This window comes from Epinephelus lanceolatus, chromosome 14, assembly GCF_041903045.1.
Source record: "Epinephelus lanceolatus isolate andai-2023 chromosome 14, ASM4190304v1, whole genome shotgun sequence".
Taxonomy (NCBI): domain Eukaryota; kingdom Metazoa; phylum Chordata; class Actinopteri; order Perciformes; family Serranidae; genus Epinephelus; species Epinephelus lanceolatus.
The window spans coordinates 44,321,609-44,336,317 of NC_135747.1; the positions used below are offsets into that span (position 1 = coordinate 44,321,609).

The window sequence follows — 14,709 nt, forward strand, 5'->3', positions numbered from 1 at the left end:
CACACAAGCTGGCAGTGAGTCTTATCCGGACGACATTCAGCCAAAACCTTCACACATGCACATACTTTCTACAGATATCTAAGAGGAACTCCTCAGCGTTTTCTATAAGTATCGGCCAGATATTAAAAAACATTTCCAGACAACTTGTTTCTTACTCAGAGACGCAGAGTACTGTGTCTAAGGTTGAGCATAAATGAGCCCTGAGAATGAACCTGGGTCATGAAGGTTTAACAGTGGAGAACGTTCCTCCAGATGTCCCGGATCAAAAGTCATTTCTTCTGTTTTCTTAGTGTTTACAACGAGAGGATGATCTCCACACCACCGTACAAACTCTTTAACCTCCCAGCTGAAGCCAGAAATGTCAGCGTCTGCATCCAAAAGTCCCAGGATGTCAGAGAACTTGATGATGTAAGTGCTGGGATGACTGCTCGTACGATCATTAGTGTACAACGTGAACAGAATAACAGAACCCACACATCCTTGACCTTGATGAACGCCTGAGTTAATAACTGTTTTCACCCTGCTGGACGCTGCGTGCACTTGTGGACAACACTGACTGCTGCATCAGGACACACTCAGGACAATAAAGTTCAGTTTCATGTGGAAAAAGTGACAAATTCCCCAAAATAATAACATGAAAACCAGCAGAGAACAGGCAGTGGAGACATGAGCATCCTACCTGTATCAGCGACATGTTGCTGAGGTCCAGTCTGAACAGGTAGTTCCTGCATTGAGAAGAGAGACAGAGGAGACATATGAGAGAGTGTGCCCAATGTGACTGGACTTTATCCAGAAAAAAAGTCTTTAATAATTCAAATTAAGTATCAGAGAAGAGACAGGCCATTTGAGCTGCTGTCAACTTAAAGCAAAGCCGATTAGAGGCCGTACTGTGACCGTCCGTCAGCCTTAAGTCTTTGTTTTCAGCTCCATGTGAGAGCTGTGGTTTTACAGGGACACGAACTGTTAGCTGCATCAATGTGTTTATAACAGGGTTAAATCAGGCAACAGTTGAACTCATGTCTGCTCACGAGAACACACACACACACACACACACACACACACACACACACACACACACTCTCTGTCTATTGTGGCATGACGTACTCCTTCCAATTTCATTCCTTCTGCCAAATCCAAAGCTTGACTTGGTCCAAGGAGGCCTCAGCAGAGTACTTAAGAAGCATCATTATCCGAAAACCGCAGTGCACGAGTGAGTCAGAAAGGGTATCACATTCTCAGTAATGTGCTCTGTGGGGTGAAGAGCTGAGTGGATTTACAGTCCCTTACCTGGCACCCACAATAAGCTCATTCCTAGTCAGGTCAAGGGTGAGCTGGGAGAAGTCTCTCACGCCGGGGTGGGAGAAAATGGAAATCCACGGACTGAGCGCTGAGACAAAGACACAAACACAAAGAGGTTAGTGAAAACTAGATCATGTCACAGTTCAGGAGATAAAAGCAGTGACATTAACCACAAACAATAAAACACAGTATAGTTTACTTATGGACACAAAAGGCTTTTATATCAGCCGTTTAAGGAGGAAGAGGCCGTACACATACCGCCATTTTGTGCACTCAATTCACTGTTTTCAATGTAGACACACAGCAGGCACGCTCAAACGCCAGAGCAACGCCTGAGCAGTGTGTGCACGTTCCCAAGCGCCTGTTGTTCAGGATGCAATGGCTGCACCCTGACATGAACACAGTTTCATTTTTGGAAGACAGCAGCGTGCACCACGTCATGTGACGAGGACCAACCAATCACAGCTGACAGATATCTTTGCTTCTTCAGTAAATATCAGTGTGTGATAAATATGGAGGAGAAGTTGATCATGTTGGTGCAGAGCTGTCAGAGCGTCACATCTGTACCACAGAAAATATTTTAGGCCAAATACACACTTACAAAACATGGACTTCATGTCAGCGGCTGTGATAAGGCGCTTGTTAAGGTCGCTTAGCAACCTCAGACTCAACCTGCCCCCGCGCCCTTGAAAGTTGGCACAGAGTAGGCACAAGCGCCCGACCTGTGTTTTCCAGGCAGTTAAAGACGCAGCATGTTTGTGTTAAAGCGTTTTTACCATAGACTGTAAAAAGTTATGCACGTAGCCACCGTGACTGGTTTGTGGACGCCGTTTGGAAACCTTTACTTCGCCATTTCAACTGTTGCCGTCTTTTGGAGCCAGAAGTGCCTGTATTTGTTTGGTGGTTTATGGACACAGATTCATAGATGGCTGCATGTTTTTCATTGGAGACGAAACTGGTGAGAAATTAATCATGCATCAAAGACAAGAAGAGGAAGAGGGACTCTTTGTTTTCACCTGACGATCAGCAGCCAGAGAGGCAGTCAGAGCTACAGGCTACAATGAGGCTAAAAACAGAGTTCAAATGAGGTTTTTCCAAACAACTTTTTATGTCGGGGCTTCAGGACACTTGGATCACTACGGACGAGCAGTATGGAGATATTTTGTGGTTTCAATGATGTGTTTTTGGACGTTTGAATCTGGGGCGCCGTCAGCCTCCATTAGGTGGAGTTGTGTTGCTACCTCCTCTCCCCTTGGATCTCTGCAAGTGATGTGAGGACTCTAAAACTTCACCTGAGCCTCCCTCGGCATATGGGTGAGTAGATAATGGCTGAATTTACATTTTTGGGTGCACTATCCCTTTAAGTTTAGGCTCAGCCGCTACAGCACCAGAGTGTGAATGTGTGTGTGTGTGTGAATGTATGTGTGAGTGGGTTAATGTGATAAGTAGTGTGAAAGTGCTTTGAGTGGTCGAACGACTAGAAGAGTGCGATACAAGTGCAAGTCCATTTAACATTTAAGGTTTGGCCAGTATGTGAAATTGGCTTCAAAGACCAGCGCTGTTCCTGAAGGCTCGGGGTCGGTTGGTGACGAAAGCTGCGGTCGTACACATCAGCTGCCACCAGATCAGCCAACAGCAAAATTCAAGTGCTGAGTTTTAAACCGTAGAGGACAGTTGCTATGTATTGTACCACAATATGTAGAATTCACATACTTCTCACTAAAATGTTAACCAGAATAATATCCACATACACTGGTTTTCAGCTGAAAAAAAGTGGTTTGGTGGTTTATAGTTACTCTCTGAATAATTCATTCTGCAAAAACGCTAAACATCAGTTTGCTCCAGTTTCCAGAAGAAGAATTATCAAATGTCCCCTTTAGTAAGCAAACTGAGGATGTCACACCTGCCCTCCGGGAACCTCACTGAATCCACATTTTGTTTAGTTTTGTTGCATTTTTTTAAACTACAAACACTTAATATATAATTCCAAGAAGGATCAATACACTGATCTATAACAGGACAAACGATGAGTTGCAGCTGTAGTGGTAAAAAGTGCAGGGAAGTGTTCCTGTGCTGCGGCGGCGTCCCCTGCAGAGAGAGACAAAGCTGCCCAGGACACATCAGCCACAGAATCCTGATCGGACCTGACGTGGGAACAAACACAGCTCTGTGTGGTGTACGGGGCTGAAACCTCTGCGCTGTTTGAAACTGGCTTTTACAAATCAAAATTTCAAAGCAGCGGAGCAGAGGAGCCGCCTGGCGGGGCTTTTAATGTCACTTTGAAAACTGCAGGAAAAGAGCATTTTCTCTTCGATCTTTGTGTGACCCCAGAGCGCGGACCTTTAAACGGATTTCACTGCGTGGGAGGTTTGCGCAGCATAAAGGGATTTCCCATATTTCCCATGCTGTACACAGCATCACAGCGGTCGGTGGGAATTCAGATTCCCTTAACCAATTTGAAAAGCTGTGTTAAATAGCTTTCAGCCATTTCCACAAAGCTTTGAGAGAGAAGAAAGATGCAGCCGTGAATGATCATTTCAATGCCTCACATGTCTGTAAATGAACATACACAACACTGTGAACATGTTCAAATGAAACCGAGGAGAATAAGGTTGGTGGTCATGTGTGAAACATGCGGCCACACTGCTGATAACTTTATTCATTAAGGAAGCAGTCATCAAACATTTAAAACCTTAAACCTTCTTTTAAAGTCTGAGCTCGAGGCTACGGAGCACGACTACATCAAAGTGTTGGAGGAAGTCACAGCGAGCAGTGAAACGGGCTGCAGAATTGATGGCGCCCATATGGCTCCGTCATCTGCAAACATAACTGGATATATGTGTCATAAAAAGACATAAGGCTGCAGCCACTGTTCAGGATGCTGCTCCTGATTAAAGACACAGGCCCAACACACTCACACAGACAGAAACATGCACACACACACACACACACACACACACACGTGCTGTAGCTGAGGGTGTCAACAGGGGAAATCAGTGAAATCAGAAGCAACAACCTGTTTTTACTGAGCTGCTGTCGGACTGAACATGACTCAGGGTTTTATGAGATGCAAGTGAGTCATCAGTTTGTTGTCAATGTGTAAAAGAGTGCAACTTTCAAACCACAACACAACTGTACATATAATTTAATGGGTCACAAAGCTTCCTCGTACAGAGAGCTGCTCCCAGTGACTAATCCTGAGAATATTCTTAGAATTTCCCCTTAAAGTTAAGACTAAGTCCTTGTGAAGATAAAAGTTATTCACAGAGCATAATTAACCTTAAAAGAGCTCCTGAGGTGAAGAACTGTTCGGAGCAGGGAGGAGGACTGTAAGAGAGTCAAGAGTTTCTAATGGAGGGGGAGAAAATGGTAGAAACACAAAGAGGTCAGTGAAATATTCCCCAAACGCTGGATGAAAGTCCGTCCGTCTGTCCATCCATCCATCCATCCATTTTGAACCCCTTATCTGCAGCTGGGTAGTGGGGGCAGCAGGCTGAGCGAGGTACTCCAGACGTCCCTCTCCCCAGTGACCCTTTCCAGCTTCTCCTGAGGGATCCCGAGGCGTGCCCAGGCCAGACGAGATATGTAGAGTAGAGTACCAGTTGGGCGTGACCGCAACATCTCTACCGGGAGGCGCCGGATGACAGTGAGTAAATTAAATGCTACAGATCAAGCAGGGAGAATATGTGTGGTTGATCTCATCAGGGATACACACTCATTTCCCACCCGACGTTACAACAGCAGAAATAAAACGATCACAACTCTGAGATATTTGGAAAATTGGAAAAACCCATCAGAGCAACAGAGATGAGTTGAGTCTGTCTCAACCTTCCATCAGCAGAGTGACACTAACACTTTCACAGTTTCATATTGTGATGCAGTTCATTTCATTTCCACTGAATCCAAATGTCCGGACTTCCCCGCACTTGCAGACTTTGCAGGCGCGTTCCCAGGAAGTCTGGGAGCGCAGAGGGCTCAAAATCCACAACTCATCCAGTCCACAAGGGGCCTGAAGTGGACTTTCTGCAGACTTCCAGAGAGTCCGTCTGGGCTGCAGACTTCACTGATTTAATAACTCACAATTCACTGCAATATGGACGTGACATTGTGTGTAATACAGTTACTGTAAAACTCGTGTGCCAGAAATAATACTCAACAACATCAAGATAGAGAAATATGTAGAGATATAAACTACAGAGGGGAATCAAGGTGTATTTTGCTATAGCAGCCGGCCCTACAGGCTGTGCAGTGAACTGTTAAATATAAAGGCTTGAAAAGTGTCTGAAAATCACTCTAAAGAAGATGTTGTGATGTAACTAACAGGCTGACCTGATTTATTTAGTCACAGCTCCTGATTCACAAACATCTCTGTAGGTTTCTATTTTGTTATCTGCAGGGACAGATGAGCAGACACAAGACGACAGCAGTCACAGTCATTGTAACTGCTGCTCGAACATTTCAACTGCAACAAGTGAAACAGTCTCGAGGGCCGTCTGTCAGCGGCTTGCCGTCTCTCGCAGAGTTCACGTGATGATGGTGAACTCAGTACGTACAACTTGAGTCCGCGAGTCCAGAGGGAGGACATTTAGATGCATCCTGGGTGTCCACACCTTGCAGGCTCACAAAACGGCGGGTCTGTGACAACCAATCACATCTGTTAAAAGAATGCATCACACCTAGCAACAGGGTCGACCACACCTGCTCACTCAGGTAAGCCAGTACTGGAGCCAGCAGCACATAAACATTCCTGCACACCAGCTCTGTGGAGGCAGGTCTGTACGTTCGCTGCCTGATATCAGATACAATAGTCAGGTCGTCCATCTGCGTCAGCTCTGTGGAGTGGGCGGATTCTGAGGTCTGGACCCAGGCAAACATTACTGCAGTCCACCTACTTTACATCTTCTACATTTATCTGTATGTTTCCATTTATTGTGCAGCCGGTGAAATAAGAGTCTGTTGACTCGGCTGACTCCACTTCAGGTTTACAGTGAAGTATCCAGGCTTCTTTCCTTCCCTTTGTCCTTCTGACGACCATTCACAACTTAAATCAAATGTTAAGTGTGGAAATATGTTGCTCACTGCGGCACAAAGTTTGCTGTGACAACTGTTAATGTAATAAAAGGTTTTAGAGCACCTGTAAAATGGTGATACAGATATAGAGTCCTAACCTGCCAGAAGAAGAAGCCGGTAACAACATGGAGAAATCTACATCCAGAGCTGTGACTTTTTGGACGGACCAAATGTACAGAGCTGTAAAGTTGTCCACCATGGTAGCAGTTAGCTGCTAGCTAACCGTAGCTAACTTGTTTGTCCATTGTTTGGTCTGTGACGTAATAGGTCAACAGGAAAAAGGTCCAATACTAACAAGCTGAAAGGGGGCATATCTCCACCTATCGTAGAGGAGTCGCACATACTTGGCTCAATAAATGGATTCCCCTCCCGTGCTTGTATACTGGGACAAGGACAGTAGGCCAGTTAGATGTCCTCGTCCAGCTGGAACTGGAGCTCCACTTCACTGTCACCATGGAAACACACTGAGTGACTGTGGGACCGTCAGAGGAACTGACTGTAGTTGTTTACATTTCTCATGTAAAATTCGATGTAAATCACAAACACAGGCATTGATTTTAATTTTCATAAAATAATTACAACTTTAATCATGTTCGCAATATCAAACTTAGATATTAAATAAATGATTCAGGCCTCAGTGAAGTGTAACATATGCACCGTATAGTGCCCAGCAGCTGCAGAACACAATCAGTCACAGCACCACGTGCACCGCCTCAAGCACTAAACTGATGGTTAATTATATGAACAAATGCTCTGCTCTTATTGGAACATAAGAGAAATGTGAACAAGAGTAAAACATATTAATAGACTGTAAAACATTTATATACACAGAGGATTAAATCACTGATAACCTCAGCACACATCGTAAATCACCGGACGACCTGCTGTAATTTCAATAACACGCCGACCATCTCTTACTCACTCTATAAATATTTATATTGCACATATGCACATCCTTTATGTGTCTCACATCGAGCATGTATGCACGGGTCGACCATCTTTGACACGCAGGGTGGGTGTAGGAACCATACAAGGCCGGAGCGAGGAGGCGAGCGGGACCATCTGTACATCGCTCTCTGATTAATGGCTGCAGAGGCCAAAGCTGGAGGAGCAGAGGGGAGCGAGGAGTGTCGGCCATCTTTGCCTCACTATCTTATGTAAACAGACCTGAAGTTGACTTAAAGAGTCGGACACGAGCACGGGTTTGCACAAAGACACAACGTGATACAGAGATTGGGACGCAACACCTGGGAGGACTCAGATAAATCTGAACCAGCGATAAAAGTGTGATTATTAAAGTGCTTTGTTACAGACGCTCCATTTACACCACGTGTGTTGTATGTGTGAGCGTACGTGACGCCTGAAGGCTCGTCCTGTGCTCCTCTGCCTCAATGCAGAGTCGTATCACGTCACCAAAGAATGGAGATTATACAACACAACAGAACAGAGTCAGGACGGCTGCTCATAAAAAGTAGGAGGCGACCTGAGGCAAACTGAGTGGGGTAAAATACAGCGCCTGTCACACAAACTCAAGCCCCGCCTCCGACGTTACACACTAAATATTCTGGAAAGCATCCAGAAATACAAAATGATGTCATTTAGATAAATGACAGACAGTTAAAGTGACTTATTCTGCCCATAAAATAAGAGCATTAAAACAGAGCATATGACATGAACCATAAAATAAGAATGTGCAGCGGAGGAACAGATAACAAGAGAATTATTCCCACAGAGGCATTACGCTCCTCACAGTAAAAACAGGAGCTGTTAGTGTTCAGTTCACAGAGTTTAATGTGGAGCATGAATCACTTGAAATTCGAACTGAGGAGTATTACGTGCATATAAACATTTCCCCGCCGCATGAATATCTCTTCAAAAGCTTGTAAAAAAAAAAAAAAGGTTGAATTTGATTCAGCGGCGTTCAGGAGAGCTTGTGAACCTTGAGCTTGTTTACTCTGTTAGAAAGGCCTCTCTGACAGTGAGGGGTCTTTCACTGACTGACATTTATCCGCCTGCTTACAAGTGGTTTTATATGCGCCGCTCGCTCCTCACCCTCATAACTGTCTGTCCTGGCGGTGGGGCGAAGCAGGGACAATAAAGCAGGGTGTGTATGAAGCCCCCTCCCTCGCCGTTGACTCAGGGGCCCAAAGCCGGACGTGATGAACGATTATTGCGTTATTTTTTCCCCCTCTGCAATCGGCTGGCAGACGGATTAATGCATTAGCCCGTGGCTGCCAGAGGGATGAGGAGAGGGATGAGGACAGTGGCTGAGGCATTCGTCTCCCACAGACATAAATCATAACCTCTCTATCTCCTTCCATCTTTTTAAACATTCGGCTCCTTCCCACACAGCCAGCATGTGGGCACAGTGAAGTGGCACCCCGACTGATCTGACTCGCTATTAGACCGAGCCTGGATGAAGACAGTCGAGGCTGGAAAATGCCAACATATTATGGAGCTGAGGGAACCAAAGCAAAACATATCGCAGATCAAAAACAAAAAAATCTGTCTGCACAAACAAACAGCAGACGCACAGAGAGCCACACGTCCTGCAAACAATCCCAATCGTTTATCACTTTAAAGCCTGATGGAATGTGAGATTCCCTCAAGTTGGAGCTCAGAGCAGGCGATTTGATAAAGATCCAATCTTACCTTCATCTAATCCCTGTAAATGTGAGCCACTGGGCTCGTCTGGGCGCTAACCCATCACAGTTTGTCCATCTCTGAGCTGGGGGACGTGTCAGCGTTCAGGGCCACAGTGCAGACTCACATATAGACGGATTTTTATACCAAAACATACAGATGATAACAATAACATGATATAATATGTCCTCTTCAAACCAAATGTGGAACTGCAGATAAAAAAGGCAGAGTAGAATCTGACGGCTGAGGGGACAACACTTAGTCATGTGCCAGCTGACAGAGCCATACAATAACACAGTGTGTAAGTCAGTCCACACTGGTTGAAATATCTCCAGATGAACTGCCATGAAATGTTCTACAGACATTCCTGGTCCCCAGAGGAGGAATCCTAATGATGTCACTGATGCCCTGACTTTCCTCTGGTGCCATCACGAGGTTGGTTGTGAGTGAAATATCTCAACAACTGTTGGACAGCTACTGGATATCGTCCTGTAACTGGTACATAATTCATGTGCAGAATGAACTGTAATAACTTTGCTGATCACTGATGTCGTCACAAGTCAATCACCACAATAAATGTTGGCATTGAAGGCTGTTGTGAAAACCACAGATCCATTTTTTAAGTGATAATGTAGCAAATTCATTATAACTTACAAAAAACAAAGAACCCTTTGTAATGTTCAGGAAAAGATCATGTTTTTACGTACACAATTCACACTGGATAAGCAGCAGTGTCTCGGTAAAAGCCAACCACTTCTAGTGGCACTATCCCGGCTGGGAACGCAGCAATGTCCCAGTAAAACACAAGTGCTCTTTGTGGCACTCAACCCGGTGGAAAAACAGGGACGGGTCGCTGGGAAAAACCCCACCTATATTTGGTGTCTAACGCCGGAATTCCACTGGATGCGTGTTAGTTGCGGAACAGCTGTGTTGGCTATCTGCTGCATGCTCTGCCGTCCGTCAACACCGACCGGCTGTGTTTGCTGTGCGAAGCGGTGCAGCTCCGCCGGACAGCGGGAGTCACGTGGACCCACGAGATCTCACGTATTCACGCATAATTGCGCGATATAACAAGATGTAGTTTCCATAAATAGAACCACAAAACCAGAGGAGTAGTAGGAAGACATCTGGGTGCACCTCCATGATTAACATCTCCTCGTCCATGGTGTCAACGGGTGAAATGACGTCTGAAAACCTGCAGGGAAATATGATCCACTGTGAACACTGTGTATTTTATTTTGAAAATTAACCGGATGTTTTATTTTGTTTCTGTGCACGACTTCCTGCCCCGCACGATCTGCTCTGAGCTGAATTGCTGCGTTGTGCTCCAGCGTCCGGCAAAAATAGAAGTCCTGTGTATCTGTTGCGGAGGGCTCCGGAGCGCCGCAGCTGTGACGGAGCCAGACATATCGACTCCGCTGCCGTTCCGGAGCGCAGACGCAACCAACATGCATCTGGTGGAATTTGGGGGTAAGAAGCCGCTGGAAAAACAGCGATGACTCACTAAAAACAAACTGTTCTGTTGTTTTTTGGTCTTGAGCTGTGGTCTGCAGCTTGGCAGGCGTCTCGCCCACGTGCCTGAACGCCTCACAGCAGTCTGGACCCCCCCCCCCACACACACACACACACACACACACACACACACACACACACACAGATTGAAAGTGGGAATGAGCGGCTGCAGCAGGTATAAAAACACTCAGCACTAATTATATCAAACATCTCTGTCACCTGAGGCTCCAAACTAACTTTAACTTTTTTATTTCACCACGCCGCTCCACTTTTGACTGTGTGTGTAAATAACAATGAAATGAGTCAGGCAGCGCCTCAACTCCCACTTTCCAGCCCTCCAACATCAAGCAGGGACAGAAATAAAGAGTTAGAGAGAGATGGAGTGATTCACAATGAGAGATCTGCTGCTGTTAGAAAGACACTTCAACCAGCTTTGTGTCATAATAACGTGTCTATGTGTAAATGAACTGTGGAAAACTTCCCTCCATTTAACCAGTACGTAGGTCTCCCTGCGCTGCTCCATGTCCCACTGGCTTTCAGGTGTTGCTCAAACTGCAGGATGCATTTTCATATTGCCCGTCACCATGGCAACAAAGAGTATAAAAGTGGATCAAGAGAGATCCACTCAAATCAAATTCAAAAACTACACCGTGCTGATCATATAAACTAATATCCTGTCACTGTGTCGCCTATGTTTCGCCTAAGAAGATATTTTAGTGCACTGTTTAGTTGAATTAGTGAGAGTCTGTCAACAGGAAGTGAGTGCCACACTGTTTCCCACATAGTGAAGCTTATCAGTCCAGTTGACTTTCCAAATATTATCAGAGCACACGTTTACAGTCTGGGACAAAAAACTGTTTTGGTCTGTTTATGAACACTGTACAGGAGCTGCATTTCTATAGGACTCACAAAATAAATTTTACTAAGACAGTCTGTGAGGTGTTCCAAAAATCCAAGATGGCAACCATGGATATATACAGAGAACTGGATACAGTATTGGAGGCGGGGCCCCGTTCATTCCTATCAACGTTGCTCAGTGGTGCATAAAGCCAAAAAAGGTCAACTTCCTGGGTGTCAAATTACCTCAAACTCCCGCATTATTGGGCCAAGTGCAGGTGCACAAGACACTACTGCTGACCAAGCAGCTCACTCCCAGTTTAGCCCTCCGCTAACTTGGATGGGGATAAAATGATTTAATCAAGTGGCTCTTCTAGACTTTCCAAATGTCATTAAACCAAACGGATCAAATGTTGATGTTAAAACGAGTCATTTCAAGGTGGTTGTGATCCGCTGATTTACTGACGGCTCATTCCAAATGTTAGTCTATGGGAAAAAGCTGTTTAGACCTGATGGCATCATGATGGCATGACAGACCCTGGATATTCCAGTAGCACTTTTTGGCCACTATGAAAATTAGCCTCAAAGCCCGGCACACTTCCCAGGGGCCTGGGTACGGCAGTGTTGTCAGATCGTTGAGCAAAAGCAAGTGCCACAGCCCTGTTTTCTGCTGTCTCTGCTCCACTTTCAAAGTATTTGCGTCGTTCTGCTGCACAGACAGCCGAGTCTTATGAAAAGACCATCTTTCCAACGGTGAAATACTTATTTACAGACACTGACTGGGTGAATGGGACAACATGACTGAAATGGCTTTAAGATCCATTTGGAAGACCTGGAGGAACACTTGTGGCCGTCGACTAGTAGACAACAAAGCAGTGACAGAGCAGGCGCTCAGATGACCTTTAAAACCAAACTGTGTAAACTTAAATTCTGTTACTTTTTTAATTCTGACTCAAACAGCAAATGTTCACGTAACAACATCCTGCACTTTATCATATTTTTTATCATTAGCATGATAATCAGGCATCTAGTTGATTTCTCCCCTCGAGCGCCGCACTGCTTAATGAACTATGAATGACACATATTGTAGTAAAGGTATCTGTCGATCATCATCTTCCTTCAGGGTGAAACACAGGAACACAATGTCGTGCTAATGGGAAGACGACTTGCTAGAAATAGGCAATATTAAAAATGGTTATCTTCGGGGCAAGGTGGTCGATCCAAAACTGTTCACGCAACGGGTCGCAGACGCTCGCTGCCATCTGGCAGATGATTCTGTGAATGAAGGATCACCTCCAGTGTCAATTAGCGCACACACACACACACACACAAACACACAGATTGCATTCTGGATACATTTTGCTGTGCTCTCACTTCCTGAGAAAATTACTCACATTTGAAATGTGAAAATAACAATTGTGTCTGAATAATGGAACAAGACTGAATCCATTCTGCAACACACACATTTACATACAATATCTATTTACTGTAGGAATGTTTCTAAAGATAAAGCAGCTCTATAAATGTTAAATTTCCTCTCAGCACTGAAGGAGCAAAACTGTCCCTGTGGTGCAGTGCCAGATCTTCTCACACCTCGGCCTTATCTGGCCCAAACCCCCTGAAATGTGTTTTGTTTGGTCTTCCTCATATCAGTCTTCGCCCTTCCTCGCACTCAGGTCTCCACCCCGTCCTCTTCTTCACTATCTCTACTATTCCAAATTTGGATTTTCACCGTGGCTGAACCTGCAGAGGGTGGTGGTTTGTGAGAGTGCCTCAGTGGAGCACAACTGTCCCTCTGTCCTTCCATCCTGTCCCACATGACTGAACTCAGATAGAGGTCCACAGGTCACGGGCAGAGCTGAGGAAGAGCCTGCAGACACCGGGGACTGAGCAGCCACAGGAGGAATGGCGCTGGGTCCAGGAGGCTAATGGCCTCTCAGTCAGCGAAAGGTAAAGACGTGTGTCTGCCTCACAAAGCAACAGTGGAGAAACATCCAGAGCTGCTGACACGAGTCCAGTGAGGTTGTTCCAAAGCTGACAGAAGACAGAGTGTGACACGGAGCCAAAGGAGATGTGACGGAATAAAAACCATTCAGACATAATATCTGCTAAACTGCTGTCTGTATCTGTCTGCTGAAGTAATAACTTCTTGGTATCTGTTATGTAAATGTTCAGCACTGGCTTTATTCAAACATGACGGAGCTGTTAGGGACGGAGCCTCCATGTTCACTCGCTGTACTTGGCACCTGGTGCATGAGAGGGAGCAGCGGCTCCTGGAGAAGAGCTGCGAGACGAGAAATAATGATGGCGATGATGAAGAGTGTTCCTGGTCCTCTAACAAGCTCTATCAGTGATGGATTTTGAAACTTATTTTGCAGGTGAATGGCTTTTTAAGTCCGGGGCTTAATTAATGACCATCTTAAGGGCAGAGGACGTTCTTCCATGATTCCTCAACATCTGAGCAATGAAACTCTGCAGAAGGCTGCTGACATGTCAGCCTAATGGAATACAGTCTAGCTGCATCTTCCTACAGTGCTCCTGCTTTCTTTACAAGTTATCACAGCAGCTTTCTGCTTCCTTAGTTCAGTCTGACACTTAAATATGTTGTGACTCTTGTGTTTAACCTCTTCTGCTCCCCTGGGACGCCGGCGTCCTCTGCCAACAGCTTTTAAAAGCTGCAGCAGACTGAGTTTTAAGGCTCCAGTGAAAATACTGGTGTCACGTTAAACTAGAGGATCTAAAGAATTCAACTGGCACCACGTCATGCTAACTTGTCTGTAAGGGTCCTTGTCTTCTTGCTTTAAGATAGCTGTCGGTCTCCACTTTACAGACATGCCTGCTTTATGCTAGTCCTGTGCAGCTTTTTGACGCAGTATAAATGTGTTATTTTCACCTATTGTATTTTAGTATTTCTGCACACTGGGTCTCTAGACAGACTCAGAATTGCATGAATTGGATATGTCTGAAAAGCTGAGACTCTTGTAGATTCAATGAGCCCAGTTTTATTCATGTGTGATGATGTTAGACCCCACAGTGGCCATTTTATTGTAGTGAGACCACTTTTTTGTGGAACTTTACAGCCACAAACTAAAGACCTCGAGCGTTCACAGATGACAATGAGGAGGTCTCTCAGCAGTTTCCAGAACAGAAGTGCTCCCATCCAATCACCCAAAATCGGATTGTTACAGAAGTCTACAAATGTCAAACGTTCTTAAGGTCTTGTTCCTCAAGGTCTTAGTGTTTTGGTGGTATTTCGGGAGATTTTTGACCAGTTTAATCTGAAGGTTTAAAAAAATACATTCAGCACCAAATCTGTGTAACAAATTCTATCAACCTAAAGACTGCTGC

At 45.1% G+C, this 14,709-nt stretch overlaps 1 protein-coding gene across 6 annotated transcripts in view; it reads right to left on the minus strand.

Annotated features, from left to right (window-relative positions):
* sema5ba (sema domain, seven thrombospondin repeats (type 1 and type 1-like), transmembrane domain (TM) and short cytoplasmic domain, (semaphorin) 5Ba) overlaps nt 1-14,709 on the minus strand; it is a 278,351-nt gene that overhangs the window by 134,232 nt on the left and 129,410 nt on the right. For all 6 annotated transcript variants that reach the window (XM_078174762.1, XM_078174761.1, XM_033617575.2 and 3 more), the window contains 2 exons: nt 1,288-1,387; nt 680-725 (listed from right to left, as the gene is read on the minus strand). In XM_078174762.1, coding sequence (XP_078030888.1) covers nt 680-725; nt 1,288-1,387 — 146 coding nt within the window. The remainder of the gene's footprint in view (nt 1-679; nt 726-1,287; nt 1,388-14,709) is intronic.